The sequence below is a fragment of the Agelaius tricolor genome, unplaced genomic scaffold (assembly GCF_023055355.1).
Source record: "Agelaius tricolor isolate 1412-34295 unplaced genomic scaffold, bAgeTri1.0.p SCAF_41, whole genome shotgun sequence".
NCBI classification, from domain to species: Eukaryota; Metazoa; Chordata; class Aves; order Passeriformes; family Icteridae; genus Agelaius; species Agelaius tricolor.
Window position 1 is genome coordinate 3,103,377 of NW_027269301.1, and position 21,189 is coordinate 3,124,565.

Here is a 21,189-nt window from a genome sequence, read left to right on the forward strand (position 1 = left end):
TCCATATTTGCATACTCCCTCTGTGATTGGTTGTCGCCCGTCACGTGCGCGCGGGCCGTTGAATGAATTCATTTAATCATTTTATTTTTTCTCCCGTACCCAAGCGGTGCTGCGGCCCAACGGCCGCGATCTCTCCGCCGACTCAAAGAGTCCCCCCGTCCCCGCCCAGCCCCGCGGACCCCCGGGGCACAGCACCGGTGAGGGGTCGCCCCCATGATCCTCCCTCCCTGCGGTGCCGCTGGGACCGGGGCGGCTGGGGCGGGCGCTGAGGGTGGGGAAGGGGCGGGGGCGCGGAGGGATCCGCAGGGGCGTGGCGCGGTTTGAAAGCGTGAGGCGGGCCCGGCGCGGGGTCCAGGTGAGGGCGGCTCGGCGGGGACCGCAGCGGGCGGCGCTCGGGGCGGCCGGGAGGTACCGGGGGTACCCGGGTTGTACCGGGGGTACCCGGGGTGCGCTCCGGGATTGCGGGGTGCGAGTGCCCAGGCGGCGGTACAGACCCAGGATCCCCGCGTTGGGAGTTTCTGCCCCCTCGGCTGGTGGCTGTGGCTGAAGCCATCGGCCTCCGCTGGGCTTGAGAGCAGAAAAAGAAAAAATAAGAAAGAAAAAGGTTGCCCAGGCGTTGTAAAGCGGATTAATTTAGGTATTTTTGTTTCTAAAAGTGCGCGTGTTTGCAGAAGTGAAGTTTCAGAGTTATTGAGTTGTACATCATTAACTTAAGAAACTAACTGCAAAAAAAAGCTTTTTAAAATTTCTACCTAAAAGCTAGTGGTAGTTAAAAAAATATATATGTTACTAGTGTTTCTTCTGCTGATTTCTTTCCAATGTATTTGTATCCTTCCGATTTCTTTCCTTTTGTATTCTCTTTCTGCTAATTAGTGTGATTAAAAGCAGCATTAAACTGCTGATATTTATTGTAACGCTTGGAGCAAAGCAGCTACAGTGTGATGGTGATTATTGTGTTTTATATACTTTTATATTATTGTGAAGTTTGACAGTGACATCTCAGCCTTGTGGCTCCTTACCCTTGAAATAAACAGGGCAGGAGACTTTATCTCCTTTTACTGCCTTTATTAAGAGTGATCAGCTCAAGATTGGGAAGCTCCCAGGGTGACTCGGAGGAGGGGGATGTGCGCAGCTTTGTCCCCTACGGGCAGAGCTGGGGGTCCAGTCCTCGGAGCTTCGGCCGTGACCCCGACCTCGCCTCTCTACCCTTTTCTAGCTCCCGGCCTCGGTTTAAGATGATTTTTGCTCAGGGCGAGGGGCAGTAAAGGTTTTCAGCATCTCTGCAGGCTCAGTATTCAGTTCCTCACGTCCAGGCATCACTCTAATTTCTTAATTCTGTATTGGCTCCTTGTTTTTGGGGTCTTTTCGGTAAGTTTGACACTTCCCATGGTATGCTGGTCCCCAAGTTTCGTCCTTTCCCCTCGCTGTCTGGGAAGAAGAGCCATTAACTTAGCGCTAGCCAGGGCCTTTACTGACCCAAAAAGAACCATTAACTTCAACGACTTGTGATTATCATAACAAACAGGTAGCACTTTAGCAGCAACACTGTCTGACTGGGTTTTGTAACCTTGTTCTCACAAAAAAATGGCGGATTTTTGTTTATAACACCCTGAGCCACTCCTGTGCATGTTTATAATGCAACTTTTTATTGCTCTGTGTTTTTCTTTCTGGTCCCTGCCCCTTGTGTCCTTTCCCTGCAGGTTTTTAGGGATCAATTTCCCTTCCCACCCCACTATTAAACACCTTGTCCAGGAAAAATGTGGATTTGGGAGAAGCTTGAGCATGGTAGTGAGCTCTTGCTCTTAGAAAGTAATAAAGTTTTGGTTTTTTTTCTTTTTAATAGGAATCTGTAATTACAGCAGCAAAGGCTGAGTGGATGTTTCTTCAAATAAATCCCGAACAATGTTCAGAGGATCTAAAACTCCCCTGAAAGTTAAAGAAAATGAACAGAAGGAAGAGGCCTCTTTCCCTCTGTCAAGAGCCCAGAAGAGCTGCAAAGTGACCAAATCCAAGGCCATCAGACCATCCAAGAAGGAGAATTTCACTGATGGGACCCAGACACGGTCACCAAAACGTGCCCTGAAGTGCCCCAAAGGCCCCGAGGAGCAGAATCTGTGTGGCCCCCAGGGGGCTGCTGGGGGCTGGCAGCTCGGGGGGGATCTGCTTCTCACTGAGCCCCCCTTGCACACCAGGGAGGATTTGTCCAGCAGCCCAGCTGGTCCCTGGGGAAATGACTTCTCCACCCCTGAGAGGGACAAAGTGGAGGCAGAGCCTGAACTTGGACTCTCTGAGCAGAGGAAAAATCCCATTGGCATTGCTGCTGGCATAAGTGCTGAGTGTGGCAGTGCTCAGGAGAGTCTGGGAACACGACCCACGGGTGAGGCTGGGGTGACAAATGGCTCGTGTCCTTCTCAGAGGGGCTTCTCCAGCTCCTTTAGTCCAAGCTCCTTCCAAAGGCTCCAGTTCAGGGCAGAGCAGAGTTGGGATGTGCCCAGGAGCACTCTCTGAGGGGTTCTTGCTGCAGCATCTTCCCAGGACATCCCAGATACAGGATAAGGGTCCATTTAACTATACAGGTTCTGTCCTGCTCAGGGAAAGGCTCCCTGTTCATCTGGCTTCAGCCAATGAAGTGTCTTTGGACACAAGGGAATTGCAAGACAAATTCTGCAAGTGTTGGTAAACACTAACAAACAATTGAACAGCTGAGAGGCAGACTTGGTTTGTGGTTGTTTGATGTGCTCAGGGAGGCTTCTTGGGCTGAGCAGGTCATTTTGGATCAGAATAAGTACCATTAATTAACCTTAAAAAAGATAAACAATTACCATTTGAAAGCTTTAGGTAATTTTGGATCAGAATAAGTACCATTAATCAACCTTAAAAAAGATAAACAATTACCATTTGAAAGCTTTAGGTATTACAAAACATTTCTGTGGTTTTGTGCTTTGTTTTTCTTTTTAACTTCTCCTCGTGTCCCCTTTTCAGGGACTTCCCCAACTTCACTAAAATTGAGGAGAAGATCAACCATTGGATTGAGGGGATCCCCAGAAAACAACACTCTGATCCGGTACCTGGCGCAGCAGAGGAGCAGCAGGCACACAGGAGCCTTCACCCAGGTGAGAGCCCTCCCCACACCTGCTGGGACCTTCCCTTCCCTGCAGGAGCCACCTTGAGCTGGGACAAGGGGAGCTGATCCTGGGAGGAGTCCAGCCAAGGGACAGCCATGGATTCATTGCTGCTGTCCTTGGTCCCTGACTTCAGGACAAGGGGATGCTGCAGGTTTTGTTTCCACTGTGTAGAGGCTGGAATTCCTGCTCCGTGTTGAGCATGCTGATAAATTTTAATTTTTGGTACTTTGTGTTTGCTGCACTTGGTTTTTGGGTAATGAAAGTGTTGCTGGTTCCAAGTGAAGGCAATTTCAAGCGTGAGTGACTTGGTTAATCAGATTTGTTCAGAACTTGGTTAATCAGATTTGTTCAGAACTTGGTTAATCAGATTTGTTCAGAACTTGAACTATCCTGGGCTACCAGAAAGAAAATTCTAGACTAGAGGAACAGATTAAATGCAGTAAAATGTACCAGATTTTGAACCAAAGTTCCTTTTTTCTTTTTTTTTTTTTTTTCCTGTACAGATATAATTGCAGATTAAATGCCAGATCCTTTGTATTTTATGTCCAAGTGCAATCACAAAACACAAAAGCTGCAGTGAAATGCCTGATGGGATTCATTTTGTTTTGGCAGATCAGTCCTTTTAAACCTGCAAATGTGAGGTCGCTGAAGGACAAGATCAACACTTTCCAAGCCTCCTTTGAATCCCTGCAAGAAGCTGAGGGGGAGCCTGGGCTCCCCTCCCAGGAAGGAGGTTCCTGTAAGTTGATTAAACATCCTGGTCTGTGATTTACCTGAAATCTCAGCTCTTCCCTTAGGCTGAAAGCATGGAACCAGGAATGCTTCTGGTAAAACAAAATCATCTTCCTTTATTGGGCTTGGCCCAGGTGTCTGTGCTTGGGTTGAGGTTTGTTGAAATCATCTTCATGCACCCTGATTAGTGGGTTCTCTGAAAGCTCCTATTTTTGGGTCTCTGGCCTCAGTTTTAGTTCCTAGATTTTACTCTTTGATGGATTTCTCACTGAGCATTAATGGTTTTGCACTTTTTTCCATGAAACAGAATGGTTTTCATTTTACTTCTGTTATTGCTGACCTTAATAACATTTCTATGAAAAGAATCATTTATTTTGTTTTGAAGGTTGGTAATGTTATTTTCAAAGTAGATCTAAAAATGTGTTCTTCTCCCTGCTTGGAACATTTCCTGACTTTTTTGCACCTCTTGATGGAGAAACACAAAAAAGAGAATTCTTTGAAAAACCTGAAGTTTGTCTTTGTAATTTGTTTGGGTTCTGTTTTATTTTTAATTGATGCAGCTCAGAACAAAGCACCTTTTAAAAAAGAGCCAGACCTGGAGCAGTGGAGTGAAAAGTTCATGCTGGGCAACAAAGGAGCTGCTTGGAAAGAAAATGTAAGAGAAAATGGGACCAAGAGCAGCAGGAGTGAGCTCAGGATCTGCAGCATCTTGTCCCCACAAGGAGCTGGGACTGTCACTGGGCCTGCTGCTGCAAAGGTGCTTTGAACTGGGGACAAACCTCTCAGTTAGATGTTAAAACAGACAATTTCTTCATTTGCTAAGCATTTAATTATTGAAGCATTTTCTAAGCATTTCCCTGGGTGCTTGGGGAAAATAAAGTCAGCTGAAATAGTGGATGATGGGGAAAACTCTGAAATCCTTGTCTGTGGGATTAAACCTCCATAGTTTGTGCTGTTGTAAAAATCCTGTGACTGTTTCTTTAGGAATGGGTTTGTGAGCAGCAAAATCCTCTTAAATCCTTGGACCCTGCTGTAACTGGAGAGAGCCTGGAAAGAGACCATGGTAAGAGGATTCAGCATTGTTAGAATCTTTGTTAAACTCTCATTAGGAAATAAAAATATTGGTCAGGAAATGTTTCAGCTGACATTTGTCACCTTGTCCACAATTTAGAAGGCAGTAGAAACCTGATGGAACTTTTCATTCATGTAGTGCTCCTTTTTAGTATGTTCTATCCATTTCTGAAAACAGCAAAAGTACATGTGGCACAAAAAGAGCCACCATTTCCAGACTGGTGGATGTTTGTGGGGTGTTTCTGCTCAGGATCTGGAGATGTGTGTGCTTTCCTACTGATGCTTTGAGGACTGAAGTTCTGTCATTTTTCCTCCAACACTGCAGTGTCCCAGCTGTGTGCCTGCTCTGCAGTGGCCGGGTGTGGGCCCAGTGGCACTGGAGATGCTGTGCCAGCCCTCAGCACGAGGAAGGCTGGGGCTGTGGAAGATGAGAGCCTGGCACTGAGCACTCCCAGCACTGCCCTGTGCCAGAGCAGCTCCCTGCTGAGATCCATCCTGAAGAAAACCCCAGCCAAGGAGCTCCTGGGCAGCCCCAGGGCTCACTCAGTGCTTGCCCAAAGCAGGAGCTTCCAGGTGCTTTGATTGCTATGGTTTGGAAATGATTTGGAAATTATTTATTTAATGCTTCTTGGTCATCTTGGAGCTTTGCTTGGAGCTCTCACATTGGGAGAGGATCAGGGGTGACCCAATTGCACCTTCAGCACCTGAAGGGGTGTCAGGAAAAGCAGAGCCTTATCAGAGGTCTGGGGTGCCAGGAATGGCTTCAGAGGGCAGGGTTAGGTGGGAGCTTGGGGAGGAATTGTTCCCTGGGAGGGTGGGCTGGGGGATGCAATTCCCAGAGCAGCTCTGGCTGCCCTTGGGTCCCTGGAAGTGTCCCTGGACAGGGCTGGGAGAGCCCTGGGGTAGTGGGAGGTGTCCCTGCCCATGGCAGGGGTGGCACTGGATCATCTTAAGCTCCCTTCCCACCTGAACCATTCCATGATTGCATGAAATGAATGTTTTTGAGTTTTATTCATGCAGCAAACAAGGAGGTTTGGTTAAACAAAAGGACTGATTATTAAATGCTGCTTAGAGGACAATATTTTAATTAATCTTTGTTGAACTGTATCTCTTAAATTTGACAGGAATACTTCAACAGTGCCAGTGATGGAGGAGGAGATGAATCTGCTGCAGTCTCCAATTGTGTAAAAGCCTCTGAAACATTGCAAACAGGTCAGATTCCCCTTTCTTAGAAAAATAATTGCTTGGTTTTCTTTTTTTTTTTTAATAAGTAAAATATTGGGATGATCAGGTTTTTGCCTCTTTGCTAAGTCTGGTTATTGGTATTAATCACCACTGAATGACCTCCTTGTGGCATCCTGCTGATGACATGGAAAACAGGATTGCCAATCAAAGGAATGTCTATCAAAAAAATAATCCAACCCCAATATTAAATCTTGGTCCCCAAATGTTTCAGGTGTGCCCTGCCTGGCTTTGTCTGGCATCGCAGCTGGGCCAAAGGCTGCAGCTGTGGTGTTTTCACCCCAGAGATGCCTTTGGCCAGCTGGGTGCTGCAGCTGGGCACCCAGAACAAATCCAGGCAAAGTAGGAACTCAGTTTACCTGTGGTGGAAAAGGTTGAAGCAATGGTGAAGAGAAAAGGAGCAGGTTCTGCTGTAGAGTTTAAATCCAGAGTTCTATTTCAGCATGGTAGGCCTCTGAACGTGGTAACAGCTCCAGACAGACACCCTGACCAGATGGTCTGTGTCCTTTTAAACCCTGGGGACAGGGGAGGGGAGGGACAGGTGAGGGCCAGCCAGGTGTGAGCAGGGGAAGGCTCAAAGGATAAAGACACTTGGACAGGCCAATGAGCCCAGACCTGGGGGCATCTTTTGAACTCCTGCCAACCACACCATGACCCTGCTGGAATGTTAACATTGATGGACAGCACTTAGCAGGAGGGCAAAGGGGGAGGGGAAAGGTTGGCACACCTGAGGGGGATGGGATAGGTGAGACAGGAAACCACTGCAACACCCCAAAACTTCAGAAAGCTTTGAGCACCTCAACAGAATCCCTGATTTTTGAGGGACCCTTACACTTTTCATGTGAAACTTGGGTGACAGGTACTTGTTTTTAGTGTGTTTCTTCCTTGATTGTTTAATAAATCCAGAGTGGCAATCCTGGCTGGCCTCACAGGTGAAGGTGGTGGTTTGGGTGGTGATTTTTAGGAGAATCTTTAAATCTCTTGCAAAGCCTCTGCTCTGTGCCAGCTCCCCTTCACTCAGTGTTTATTTCATTTTATTCCAACAGAGAGAGCTGACAGTCAGAGCTCCAAAACACCAAAGAAGAAGAAAGTGACTTTTGGGGAAGTTCTGAGCCCCGAGATCTTTGACCAGAGCCTTCCAGCCAACACCCCCTTGCGCAGAGGAGCCTCCCCAGGGTGTGCCCAGGGCCAGAGCCCCTGGGCAAGGCCAGGCCTCTCCATGGAGCCTCTGCCCCTGCTGGATCTTGGCTGGGATGAGGTGAGCTGGTTGCTCTCTGTTCCCTGGCAGGGGTCAATCCTTGGTTCATTCCCGCTGGGTTTTGTGAGGAAATCGCTGAAATGTAAAAGCAGAGTTAAGTTGGAGTTAGACTCACACTGAGAATTGAGTTTTTAGGAATTCTGAGCAGCACTTTGGCCTGGAGAGCTGTTTTAGGAGGTTTCTGAACCTTGAAATGTTTTCCCCTTCACTTTTTCTTGTATTTTGCTGCTGTGTTTCTTTTTGCCACACAGAGCAAAGATGTTTTCTTTAAGGAAACAAAATAAAACCACTTTGTCTACAAGCACTGATGGGCGAGGTCCATCAAATATTTGCTGTAATTTATTGCTAAGAAATGTCATTTTCTGTTTGAAGGAAGGTGTTGAGCCTCTCCCAGAATTCCTGGAAGGTTCAGAAGCCCCTGCAGAAGCCCCTTCACCTGTTGAAATTGCAGAAGGTAACCCCAACTTGTGTGTTTATCAGTAGATAATGAATCTTTTTATACCTGAAAACTGAAAGTTGAGGGTTTTGGTTTCTTTTTCTGTTTGTATTTTTTAATACACAGGATATATTTCAACTGTGCTAAAACTTGAATGCTAACATTTAAATGGAAGGTTTTCTTCTGAAGCTCCTTGCTGTGTTTACCTGAGCTTAAGGTTAACTGGATCTTATTTAAACTTGGGATATATTCTGTGAAAATTTTACTGCTTAAAGGAATTTTTTTTTTTTAGAATCTTGATTCTGATACTGTAATTTTGAAGACTTTTAAACAGCAACCCAACAACAAAAGAATTGAAAGTGGGTTGTGCATATTCATCTATGAAAGCTTTGGATGTTCTAATTATTGTTACCAAATCCTCCCAAGCTGAGTCTTCCTCTATTTTGTAGAGCAAGTAGAAATTTTTATCTTGCCATGTTTGATACTTCTCAAGTTTAAGTTTCTACTCCAGACTAAAATGGCTGAAGTGCACAGTATCAGAAATAATGTAGATAATTTCCTCAAACTGTGATTAACTTGCATTGAACCTGACTAAAAATCCTTTTGTTTTTTCATTTATAGTAGCAGAGACTGACAAACCTGACAAACCTGATGTGGTAACAACTCGTTCCTCTACTAAGAGGAAGGTGAGTTTCCTTGGTGATAAAATTTATTTTGTTTGTTTGAACTTCTTCAGGCAGAATTGTTCTTTTATCCCTCTTGATGCTTAAAAAAGTTTTTCCAGCCTCAGCTATGAGGATTATCTATATCCAGGTATATGGAAATACCTCCTGTTAGTGCCTTGAGGAAATGAGATTTTTCAGTGGAAGTGATTTTCCAGTTATTAAAAATACAGCCTGATACTTAAATTGACAATTTCTATTGAATTTTCTAGGAGCTTTTCCAAATAATCTTACAAAATGTTTTGGTTGCTGGAATTTCAAGGCACAGAATGGATTGTACAAGAAGTGGTGTCAGACTGCAGTGTTGGACAGCTCTGGTGGGAGGGGAAGGCAACAAATACAGGAATATACAGAAAATAACCCATTCTCCTAAATAACTGAAGATAAAAATTCCTGTATTTCCATTATAATACAAACAGGACTGGATTATACTGTGGGAAATGAGGCTGTAATATTTAATTCAATTCCCAATGAGGTGAGAAGAGATGAATTCCATTTGGTTCTTGTGCCTGCTGGCCTCTGGGGTTCCCTGAGCAGCAGGTGCCCCCCAGACCCCAAATGCTGTTCCTCAGCAGTGCAGGGCCATGGCACAGGAGCCTGATGGGAGCAGCTCAGGAGCCACAAACCCTGAGAAGGACAAAGACACTAAAAACCCAGGAAGGAGCAAGGTTCAGAGACAGAGGAACCCAACCACAGCTGCTCCCAAGAAGACCCAGGTGAGTGCCAGCCACTGCCGTTGCTGAATTCTGCTTTTATTTTGATTTATTTCTCTCTCCTTGTGTCCTACAGGATTATTTTGATCTTCCTGTTGCTGCCAATATTTTCTTCTTCATCTCCATCTTGTTTTCCTGCATTCCCTGCCCCATCTCTTTTCCTTGCTGACTTGAGGGCTTGAATTCTTGTAGGGCCAAAAGGATCTTCTTGGGTGTCATGGCTTGACACTGGCACAATGCCAGTGCCCCCATGAGTATACCCTCTCCCTGGTAGCTGCTGTGAGGTGTGACCAGGAATAAGCAAAGCAGGCTCCTACTTAGGGAAGAAAAACAAAACTTTATTAACTACACAACAACTACAAATAAAAAGGAACACACACAGGGAAAATGAAAACCTTACAAATACATTTCCTCCTCCCCCCACCAAATTTCCAACACAATACATCTATTCCCCAAATCACCAACTCTTAGTCCAGCACAACTCTTCAAACAATCAATCCTCAGTTGATCAAGAGGAGAGGAGTCCTTCTTGTGCCATGGGCTTCCCCTGGAAACACAGCTGAAGCCTCGTGTGTTTCCGTGTCACTCGTGGCACTGCCCGGAGTACATCTGCCGTTGTGACCTCTTCCTTTTCATGTCCAGTGCACGCACCACTGAACACGGACCAGAGCTGCTTCTAGGGTTGTCTTTTAAGGATGCTCTGTCCCGATCCAAAAAAGGCTCAGTCTCTCCTTTGGGACACCTGTCCCCACAATCTCTCCTTTGGGACACCTGTCCCCCCCATATTTTTTCACCCCCTGGGGCCGAGGGGCACCAACACTGAACCCTCTTGGTTCTGTGGCCATTGCCTCCCCCTAGAATGCAGTCTCTGTGTCACAAGGAACATGGTTCTGTCCATGGCTGTACAAGAAAAGTCTAGCCAAGGCCACTCCATCATCTCTTCCCACTAGGATTCTTCTCTATTCTTCCACTACTTCTCACTCGCCCAGACCTCTCTCACACTTGCACATTCCTTCCTCATCTTCCACTCTATCTTCTAGGAGAGGTCAATGATCTGTAAAGTTCTCATTCTCCAAAAAGGGGTTAAAAGCTCCTACAAGCAGCCGGCTGAACCCCCCCTTCTTCTCCTTCCCAGCCGTGCTGCCGGCACAGGCCCATGTTTATCGAGGTTCAAGGTTACAGTCTCAGGCACGGCTCTCTCTCTCTCTCTCTCTCTCTCTCTCTCTCTCTCTCTCTCTCTCTCTCTCTCTCTCTCTGTCTCTGTCTCTCAGGGGGGGCTGCCCGATGGCTCCCGGTGTCTCTCTCTCTGTGGCTCTCAGGGGGGGCTGCCCGATGGCTCCCGGTGTCTCTCTCTCTCTCTTCCACCCTTCCACCCCCGGGCTCAGCCCTACCTCTCCTGGCCACATGGCTTTTCCTCTCCCCCTGCCCAGCCAGCAGCTGGGCCGGGGCAGAGACCCGAACTCTTTCCCAAAGGACCCTCCCAGGGGAGAGCTCTGCTTTTAACCCTGTGTTCTCAGAGGCATGTCCATGTCCCAATGGCCAGGTTAGATGCCAATATTAAAGCCTGAATATCCATTGGCCCAAAACACAGCATCCCAAAAAACGCATTTCCTGTCAAACCACCACATTGGGGATAGGTGTTTGTGTGTCACTTTTCAGACTTGAGGGCCAACAAATGACTTTGTGCTTCTTCCCTTAGCAAGTTCTTGCAGAGACATGTTAGAAAAGGAATTATTTGTTGCTTATGAGTGTCCAGATTATTTGGTAGCTGGCAGAGGAAGTGGAATCTTCCTTTTAGGGGAAACAGTTGTCATCCATCAAAATCCAGTAATGGGGTCACTTACTGAAAAATAACGTAGAGGATGATTAAAATTTCACTGTGCTTTATTCTCCTCAATCTTTTCAGAGAAAAACCCGCCCAAGCTATGGGAAAAGAAGAAAGAAAAAAGTCAAGAAATCTTTGTATGGGGAAAGAGAAATGGCTTCTAAGAAACCCCTTCTTAGCCCTATCCCTGAAATCCCAGAGGTTTTCTCTTCTATGTCCTCTCCAGACTCACCAAAGGCAGATGCACTTCTTACAGGTAATTTGGGTTTTAGTTTTGTTTTGCTTTGCTCTTTCTGTTCCTCAACAGTTATACAAAAAATATTTTTCCTTTTAATTGCTTCTGTAATAGCAGAGTATGGAGGATCTAATAAATTAATAATGTCCAGCTGATAAATTCAGTTCTTGTTGGACTCCAGGGTAAATCTGACCAAAATTCCACCTCTTTACTTTGGGCACTGCTATTTTCATAGTGTTTAAGCTGGTGAGCTGGGCATGAAGAGTGAAGGAATGTGCCGAGCTTTCTTAGATTGCAAAAACAGACTCAAAAGAGATTGTCTGCAATGAATAAAGGAATCACTTCCTCCTCTTCCCTTTCAAGAAGTGGGGAACCTGTTTCTATCTTCTGAAGAGGCTTTGGGCATGAGCAGAGGTGGAGTTCCTTAGAATGAGATTTAGTGTTCGAGTTCATGAACAATTCTCTGATGTAAAGGGTGGTCATTCAAGGAAAAAAAGCTTTTAGATCTTGATTTGTATGAAATTCATCTAACAAATGAACTTGGCTGAGGGGAGAGAAGCATTCCTCACCAGGAAGGCTGGTTTTCTGTTGGCTTTGTTCTCCACTGTTTATGTGGGATGTTGTTTAGAAGGTTATTTTTATAGAGGTAAATAAGTATAATAAGTAAAGATACCTTGAAGTTTTCTTGTAACACACGAAGATGTTGTGCATTCAGTCACTGAACCCGTGTTTCTCTTGTGCAGAGGGTGCAGGTGTGGCTGATCCCAGGTGCAGGGACACTGCCCAGGAGCCCCTGGCTGGAAGGATGCGTGGGCAGGGGCTCTGGGCAGCTGCTCTGTGCCCCAGCCCTGGGCTCCTGGAGGAGGCAGCAGCCCCCAGCTCTGGGCCTGGAGACTCTGAGGTGCCAGGGAGCCTGGACTCTGCTCCTGAGGTAACTGCTGGGCTCAGGGGGCTCAGAGGGGGGAGCCCTGGGAGTGATGAAACTGGGACAGGCAGCCTGCAGGCCATGGATCTCCATCCCTGGAAGGAGGGGTTGGGCACTCAGAGCTCAGCTGAGCCTCTCAGCAGCCTGGGCCCATGGCAGGGCTGGAATGGGATGATCTTTAGGTCTCTTCCATCCCTGGCCATTCCAGCATTCTCTGCTTCCCAAGCAACCTAAGCTTGGCCTCCCACTGAAACAGACCCAGCCTGCAGGATTCCCTGTCAGGGGTTGGGGTTTGGAGAGTCACATGGTAAGGAGAACAGTAGCCAGTTCAGCTGTTTGAAACCAGTTTTTATGGATTACCTTTTGCCTATATTTAAAAAAAAATCAATTTTTTTTGATTTTCTCTCCCCAGTTTTCAAACGCTGTGCCAGATGCAGAAGGTGATTTTGATACATCTGATTATTTCCAGCAAGGCAAAGAGACTCCATGTGAAAAAGAAGCAGAAGAAAGCAGTTCCTTGATAGAAAAGGAAGACTTACAAGGAAATCTCTTAGCTGGGCTGGAAATTCTGGAACAACAGGAGGGTGCCCAGAGAGGCAGGTGTCCTCCCAAGGACTCTGGCAGACGTGATCCAGCAAGGAGGAGAAGAAGAAGCAGCAGTGCCTTCTACTTCCCTCCTGTTGAGAACTTGGAAATTACTGGGGCTGATCTTGCAGTTTGCTCTTACAATGTGGATGAAGTTTTCTCAGCGCCCCAGGCCAAGGAGGGGCCCCTGCAGGCCGGCAGGAGGAGGAGCAGGGCCAGCGCCGAGCTCAGGGTGAGGCGCAGCATGAGGCTGAGCAAGGACACAGCCAGCAGGGGCCTGGCCTGGATTCAGCTTCCCGGTGAGATTGCCAGGGAGCCTCCCCTGCCCGCTGCTCCCAAGGGCAGGAGAAGCAGCAGCACATCCATCCTGGCAGGCTCTGAGAATATTCACCCCAGGGAGCACAGCCTGCCCCCCTTCCCAGCCCCAGGGAAGGAGAATGAGGCCTCTGCTCCCCTCGCTGCAGGTCCTGGCAGGAGGTGGAGGAGGAGAAGCCTCTGTGAAGCCACAGCTCAAGAAACATCCTGGGCTCCCACCCAGAGAAGGAGAAGCACAAATTCTGTGTGTGGGAAGGACAGGAGTGACCAAAAACACTTGGAAGCAGCAGAAACTCTTGAGCTAAGGTTGAAAGATGCTTCAGGCATCTCTGATTTTCTGAAGTGAAGGTGCTTCTTAGAGCCTTGTGTTGTCTCTCAAGTGCAGTTTTCTTCTCTTTCCCACTTGTATTTCCTCACTTATTTGCTTATTCATTTTCTGGGTAACTTAGAACTCCTTTTCCTTGTCTTGATGTCTAAAATGCTTGAAGACCTGAACTGTGTGGCAGACTGGCTCAGAGCATTGGTCTGGTACAGTTATGGCAGGTAATGAAGAGAATTAAAAAATTCTTCTCCCTAATAAATGTGGGTTTGTCTTTAGCAGTTGAACCAGAGTCAAACGTGTCCTTCCAGCTACAGTTGCTCCAAGGCTTTGTTTCCCAGGTGTGTGACCATTCCCTAGAACTTGCTGTTGAAATCTGCATATGTTTTATTCTAGATTGCAAAAACAGACTCAAAAGAGATTGTCTGCAATGAATAAAGGAATCACTTCCTCCTCTTTCAAGAAGTGGGGAACCTGTTTCCATCTTCTGAAGAGGCTTTGGGCATGAGCAGAGGTGGAGTTCCTTAGAATGAGATTTAGTGTTAGAGTTCATGAACAATTCTCTGATGTAAAGGGTGGTCATTCAAGGAAAAAAAGCTTTTAGATCCTTATTTGTATGAAATCCATCTAACACATGAACTTGGCTGAGGGGAGAGAAGCATTCCTCACCAGCAAGGCTGGGCTTCACTTCCAGCCCTTCCCAGCCCCGTGTGTGTGTCCTGAGCCCATCCCCTGTTTGCCCTTTTCTGCTTGGAACAATGGAATCAAGAGTGAGGACTGCAGGTGCTCTGCTCCAGGCTTTGCTGCTGCTCTCATTTTTCATGCTGGGGTGTCCCAGCCCAGAGGATGCCCGTGCCAGCCTGGAGGAAATGGCTTTGTGTCCAACAGTCCCTGCTGTGGCTGGGTTTTCCCATGAGTGCTGTGGGATAAAATCCTTTATGTACTTGGCTGCTTTTATAGAGCTTGAAAGAAACCAGAGCAGTTGGATTTTTATGCCTCTTTCTCCCAAGACAAGAATTCCTAAAGCAACTTGAAAGAAACTCCACTGTTGAAGCTGTTTGAGTTACAGAATCCTTGGGGTTGGAAAAGAGCTTTAAGATCAGAGTCCAGCACTGCCCTGTGGCCCATAAACCACGTCCCCAAGTGCCACATCTCCATGTCTTAAATCCCTCCAAAAACAGTTGCCTTAATGTTTGCCTTGGGGCTTTGCTTTGGGGTTGGGTTTGGAAGCAGACTGGAGAGTTCCTGGCTGGATGCTGTGCTTGGCTGCCAGGAGAGGGCAGCCTGGGCTGAGCTTTCTGCTTGGAAGGGACCTGGAAAAGAACATGGACAAAACTGAGAGGCTGGCTGAGCTTATAATGTAGAGTTTAAAAGAAGAAAATGAGTAAAAATAGCTGCTCCTTTTACTGTTCAAAACAAAGCTGCAATTGAGCTGTGCACTGGAATTAAACTGGGAAAGTGAAATGATGATGGTCTGGAATCAGGTGTGAGTTTCATCTAGAAATCACTTTGTGCTTAAACAGATTCAAGTTGTACTTGAGCTGTCTGGGTGTCTGTGCAGCCTTTAGGTACCAAATCCAGCCCTGGGTGACACTGGGGCTGTCACATCCTGAATATCAGGCACTCGTGAGAGCAAGGAGTTCTTCTGGAGGAAGAGACAATAAATTCATGTGTTTGGTACAGGACAATAAATTCATGTGTTTGGTACAGGAGGGGTTAATCCCGAGGCTGCCCAGAGCTCTGGGGATGCTGCCCTGAGCACAGGGAGCTCTCAAGGCTCCCTGAGAGCCTCCCCAAGTGCACCTGAGGTGGGACCAGGAGAACAAGGGCAAGGAGAGGAGAACAAAGCTTGGATTTTCCTCCTGGCACAGCTGGGTGGGAAAGAAAGGGTTGGTAGGGATCATTTGTGGATGCTTGAGGGCAGTGGCAGGGTGAGGAAACCTACAGGAAAGGAAGAGGTTGCAGTTCTTTCCAAGAGATGTCTACTTCTTTACGGTGCTTTTTAGTTCCTTTTGTCCTTCTTTGGATAGAATTTATCCTCAAAATGCTTTATTTGCTTAATCTGGAGAGGATTTGAACAAGTCTTCAGCTGTGCAGAAGGTGCAGAGGTGGGGGGCAATAATCTGTTCTCCATATCTGCACTGAAAAGGACAAGAAATGTGTTTTAGTCAGAGGAAAAGGTCTCTGTTAAACATTAAGGGAAAGTTCTCACAGCAGTGATGGCCAAGCAGGGGAACCCAGGGCCTGGGGAAGTGTGGAATCTCCATCACTGGAGCCTTCAGGAACAGATTAAACAAATACCTGTCAGCAATGACAGATGAGCCTTCCTGGGGTGGGGACAGGCCAGGATGGCCTCTGGAGGCTCTGGCTGTTTTCTGATTGTGGAGATTGCAGGAGCTGCTCTGGGCCTTGCTGAGCAGCCCAGGCCTGGGCTGGGATCCGTGGTGGAGCAGGGAGCTGGGGCAAGGCTGTGCTGGGGCAGCTGCAAACTGGGCCAAGCTCCTCAGGCAGGGCCCCTGCAGTGTCTGGGGCTTTAAACAGCCAGAGCTCACCTGAGTGCCTGCTCTGCCTCGGAGCAGGAGCTCACTGGGCTCCTGAAAACTCACTGAGAACGCACTGAAAACTCACTGAGCTCCTGAAAACTCACTGAAAACTCACTGAAAACAAACTCACTGAAAACTCACTGAGCTCCTGAAAACTCACTCAGCTCCTGAAAACTCACTGAGAACGCACTGAGAACGCACTGAAAACGCACTGAACTACTGAAAACTCACTGAAAACTCACTGAGCTCCTGAAAACTCACTGAAAACGCACTGAAAACTCACTGAGCTCCTGAAAACTCACTGAGAACGCACTGAAAACTCACTGAGCTCCTGAAAACTCACTGAAAACTCACTGAAAACTCACTGAGCTCCTGAAAACTCACTGAAAACTCACTGAACTCCTGAAAACTCACTGAGCTTCTGAAAACTCACTGAACTCACTGAAAACTTACTGAACTCCTGAAAACTCACTCAACTCACTGAAAACTCACTGAAAACTCACTGAGCTCCTGAAAACTCACTGAAGACTCACTGAACTACTGAAAACTCACTGAGCTCCTGAAAACTCACTGAAAACTCACTGAACTCCTGAAAACTCACTGAACTCACTGAAAACTCACTGAACTCACTGAACTACTGAAAACTCACTGAAAACTCACTGAGCTCCTGAAAACTCACTGAACTCACTGAAAACTCACTGAAAACTCACTGAGCTCCTGAAAACTCACTGAACTCACTGAAAACTCACTGAACTCACTGAACTCCTGAAAACTCACTGAGCTCCTGAAAACTCACTGAAAACGCACTGAACTCCTGAAAACTCACTGAAAACTCACTGAACTCCTGAAAACTCACTGAACTCCTGAAAACTCACTGAACTCCTGAGACTGGGACCTGCACCTGGTGCCTGTGCCGTCACACGGGGTGGGAGCAGCAGTGTAATTCCATTCTCCCATCTGCTTTCCAAAATCAACATTTCCCTCACAATGACCAGCAGCTCCCCTCTTTTCTGGAGTTGTGTCTTGCCTTAGTGGCCATGGTGGGGGTAGGAAATGAAATCAAGGTGTGTGACAGCAGAGAGATGTCAGGGCTCTTTCAGTTGGTGCTTCTGGTTTCCAGCTCTGCCTGAAGGAGATTCCAGTGGTTTTTTCCCGTTTTTATGTGCTGAGCTGCAGCTCAGACCATGTGTTATAGTGGCATCTGAATAAATGCATGGCATTGCCGTTCCTCTTCCAAAGCCAGGCTCTTCTCCCTTTGGAGGGCTTTTATAAAGATGAATTTGTGTTTAAAAGTACTTCCCTACTTTATTGTGAGTGGACTTTAAATGACTTCAAGCAGGTACAAGGCAGCCCTGGCTGTGGGTTGGTGAATAATTGCATTTAGCAGCTCCCCACGTAATTGCTGCTCTGACTGGCAGGGAGGACAAGGGCTGGGCCTGGAAGGGCTGATTGTTTTGCTGCTGTGTAATTATGATGTTGTTAATAAGTAAGAGTAATTACACATCACTTCTGTGAAGTGCAGTGGTGATGGATTTTCAGAGCTGGATATCTGGCAGGTATTTCACAGTTGGAAAAGTCTCTGCTTCACTTTGCTCAAGGTACAAAGAACAATCCTATCCCTGAATTCTCCAGGAGGTTTTCAATGGAAAGTGTTAATGTTTCTCAGGAATTTTTATGCCAATATTTTGCCTTAATTAAGCTGTGCATAAATTATAAAAGGGGGGATGAGATGACCAAATTTCTCCCCTATGAGTTAATAAAAGTTGAAGAAGTAAAAGTTTTCTCATCCTGACCTGATAAGCAGGGGGAAAAAAATAACAAGAACTGTACATGCCATTTTTATTTATTTCACTTTAAAAGAATTGTAAATAAATCTGGTTTTCAGCTGGTTTTTTTGTACTTTATCCTGACTAATGAGCAATAGAAGATGCTGAAACACCCGAGTGCTGCCTGGCAATGTCACTGCTGTGGGTTTGTCTGGGTCAGTTGTTCAGAAATATTTAGAAAGTTTGTGCTTGACTCTTCCTCCTCCTCCTCACTGTGAATCCTCTCACTCTTAGACCTGGAGAGACTTTAGTGCTGAACAGAGAAGCAAACAGCAAAGGCTTGGTGGGGTTGTGGCCAGGGAGGTGGAGGAAGGGGGAAATGGCAGGGATGGCTTCAACATGCAGGAGCACGAACAGGCAGGGGAAGAAGCTGCATTTGCAAGCTGCCAACAGGTAGGTGAGCACTGGAAATAAATTAAAAATACTGGGCTATTCCTTCAATAAGGTTTTAAAGTGAGGAAGTAAAATCAAAATGTTTTAGGTGGAAACACAGTCCAGTTTCCCTGTGCCCTGTGGAGGGGCTGGAGCTGGGCCCGTGACTGGGAGACAAGCAGCCTAATGTATTAGTTTGGTAATTAACTCCTGTAAATTGTGCATAACAGAGCAATTAACTACTTTAGCTGGGCTTGGGAGGGGGGAGCAGGAAAATCTGTGCTGTGGGAGTGAGGGCATGGAACAGATTCCCTAAGCCAGGCCTGAAAAACCTGGTGTTAGTCTTGGTTTATTTCCAGTGACCCCTTGACTCCCATCTTCCTGCCCCCTGCCCGGACTCAGGGCTGGTCAGGCAGCTCTGTTTTTGGAAGGCAGAGGAGACAGATATAATGAATGGCTTTTATTGTGCAATATTTCAACCCCTTTTTGACTGCATTCGGATGGGATGGAAAATGTTCCACCCCACGCCGCAGCCAAGATAAATAAAACTTATTCCCTAAACCTGGCTGTGTGTTTCACTCAAACTGGCAGTAGTTAGAGCTCCACTCTTAAACAAGAATTTAGTTTGACAATTTTTAGGCCTTGTTCAGCTGAATGTAACAGCCAAAGAAAATACTTGGGGAAAAAAAAATTAAATACATGTATTTACAGCTTGCAGGTGGCATTAATTTTTTTGGGGTCAGACTTTTTAGGTTTAAGGATCCCTGTAAAGTTGGGCTGTAGTGTAGATTTTTAAAAAACATTCTTAATTGTCTTTTTTCTTTTTAAATTAGTTTTTTTTATGGGAATAGTCACTCTGAAGGAAAATACATTTTATGTAGCTCCCTGATGGGTGATAAATTGTTGTGATTCAAGGCTTTAAGAGTTTAGGGTCTACCAAGAACCTGAAAAATCTGCAGCCACAAGCCCCAGCAAAGGAGCAGTAAAAGCTCTCAACAGAATCCTGCAAAGGATTGGCCTTCAAGTCCACTGAGTTGGGTTTAAATTCTTTATGGAGCCTTTACTGCTGGGTTTTAGCATTGCCAAGCAGTGCAGTGAAGCCCTCACTCTGTAGCTGAGATACTCCAAGCTGTGCAGCATGTTGAATGGTCTGAACAATCCTATTTATTGATGATAATAATAATAACAACACCTTTTCATTCAGTGTCCAGAGTTCTCCTGAGAGTTTGAACAATGAAGGAGTAAAACTGAATAATCAAACCAGCCACCTCCCCACCCTACAAAGCTTTTATCCTTCACAGTCCCTCTCTACAAACAAAACCCCTTTGAACAGATAAAATGCAAAACTGAATATTTTAAAGTAGATAAATGAGCCTGGTTTTAGATCCTGATGATGAAATTGTTAACAGTTACCACGTGCCTCAAGGTCTGAGCAGAAGCTGCAGCACAAATGGTGCCCATTCCTTGAAGGCCCTGATGATGCACTAAACCAAACAAGGTAGGAATTGGAAAATTGGGAGTTTTATCCCCTCTGTGCTCTGAGTTTGGGCTCGTGCTGTTCTTGAATTGAGTTGTTGCTCCTTTTCCTTGCTCTTTGTCTTGCCAGCACATGGAAGATCAGGGTGGAAGCAGGGATCCAATATCCCCATCCCTTAAATCACCTGGCTTACACTGGAGATAGAAACTTCACCCTGCCATAAATAACCTGCCTGTGGCACCCAAATGTTTGGACAAACAAATGCCTTTGGTCCCTGTTCAGCAGGTCAGAAATGCTGAGCTCTGGCAGTAAATAATATTCACTAATGCAAATCTATTAAGGTTCTAAGGGAATTCACATTTGAACTGGGCTTTGGAGCTGTTGAGTGGCCTCGGGTGTGCCATTGAGGAAAAAGTAATTGTGTGGGTACAAATATTAATGAGGAATAAAAGGGTCATTTTACTCTTTCCTCAAGAAAAAAAAAACCCTGAAGTACCCAGGGTGTGTTTTGCAAGGAAAGCTTTGTAAGGTTTATGTAAGGAGTAGGTAATGTGTATGTGGAGCTTATATCAGTGCATGACATAATCCCAGCTATGGAATAGAATCCCTGAATGTTCATTTTACATTTGTTTTTCCCAGCTCTCCCCCTGCTTGTTCCTCACAGAGCTCTGTTGTCCTGGGTTTTCCTGCACCCCCTGCCTCAGCTTTGGAGTGTGCTGCTCCTGCTCTGCCTCTCCTGAATTTCTTTGTCCCCAGTGCTTCCTGCCTTTGTTTAACACCAATGTCCAGTCACCAAGGTGACAAATTTGTTCAGAGAGATGGTCCAGAAAGGGACCCAAGCAGTCAGGAGCACAGGGAAGATGAGTACACAGAAGCTGAGCAATGAAAGGTTGGCTGGCAGGAACTTTTCCTGGTCCTTGGCATGGTGCCCCCTCCAAGAGCCACAGAAAGAGCCTCACTCCCAGCCAGACCATGGGCTGTGGTGCCTTGGAACTGTCCCTTTGTGCAGGAGTTGAGAAAATGATCAGGCTTTAGGCAGAATTAAACCTGTGGTTTCCTCCTGACACACAGAATAGCCCAAGCCTTAAATTGTTCCTCTTTTATTAGCAAGGCAAATTTCTGCTTCTGAAAATGCCTTTTTTTTTTTTTTTTTCTCATTTCATTAAGGACTGGGGACTTGGGCCGGTAGTCGAAGAGAAGCCTAAAACTAAATCCTAAAACTAAATCCTAAAACTTCCCACTTCCCTCTTTTTAGCCTGCCTTGCTTTCAGCCTTGAGCACAGCACAACTGGTGTGCCTGTGCCAAAAGCTGTTTAAACAATATTAAGATGTTTTCTTCAAACTTCTCCCTAGGAAGATACTCTTTTTCGAGAGGAATGTTTTCCCTGGAGCATTACATCATGAGCTGGTTCAGTTCTTGGAGGAAGAAATTGGACCAAATGGTGGGGAAGGTCTCCAGGGGAAACAT

General features: G+C 46.2%; 1 protein-coding gene across 2 annotated transcripts; it reads left to right on the top strand.

Annotated features, from left to right (window-relative positions):
* Positions 1 to 61: 61 nt before the first annotated feature.
* Positions 62 to 15,126, top strand: CDCA2 (cell division cycle associated 2). 2 transcript variants are annotated; one of them, XM_071454826.1, is made up of 15 exons: positions 62 to 197; positions 1,844 to 2,377; positions 2,983 to 3,113; positions 3,738 to 3,864; positions 4,418 to 4,614; positions 4,842 to 4,920; positions 5,254 to 5,501; positions 6,053 to 6,140; positions 7,217 to 7,428; positions 7,801 to 7,882; positions 8,486 to 8,550; positions 9,159 to 9,302; positions 11,206 to 11,380; positions 12,103 to 12,290; positions 12,697 to 15,126. In XM_071454826.1, exons 2-15 carry the CDS (start codon positions 1,903 to 1,905, stop codon positions 13,528 to 13,530), a joined length of 3,045 nt encoding a protein of 1,014 aa, XP_071310927.1. In that variant the 5' UTR covers positions 62 to 197; positions 1,844 to 1,902; the 3' UTR covers positions 13,531 to 15,126. The 2 variants fall into 2 exon arrangements, with proteins under 2 accessions (XP_071310927.1, XP_071310928.1); XM_071454827.1 differs by having other exon boundaries at positions 9,162 to 9,302.
* The last annotated feature ends 6,063 nt before the right edge of the window (positions 15,127 to 21,189 follow it).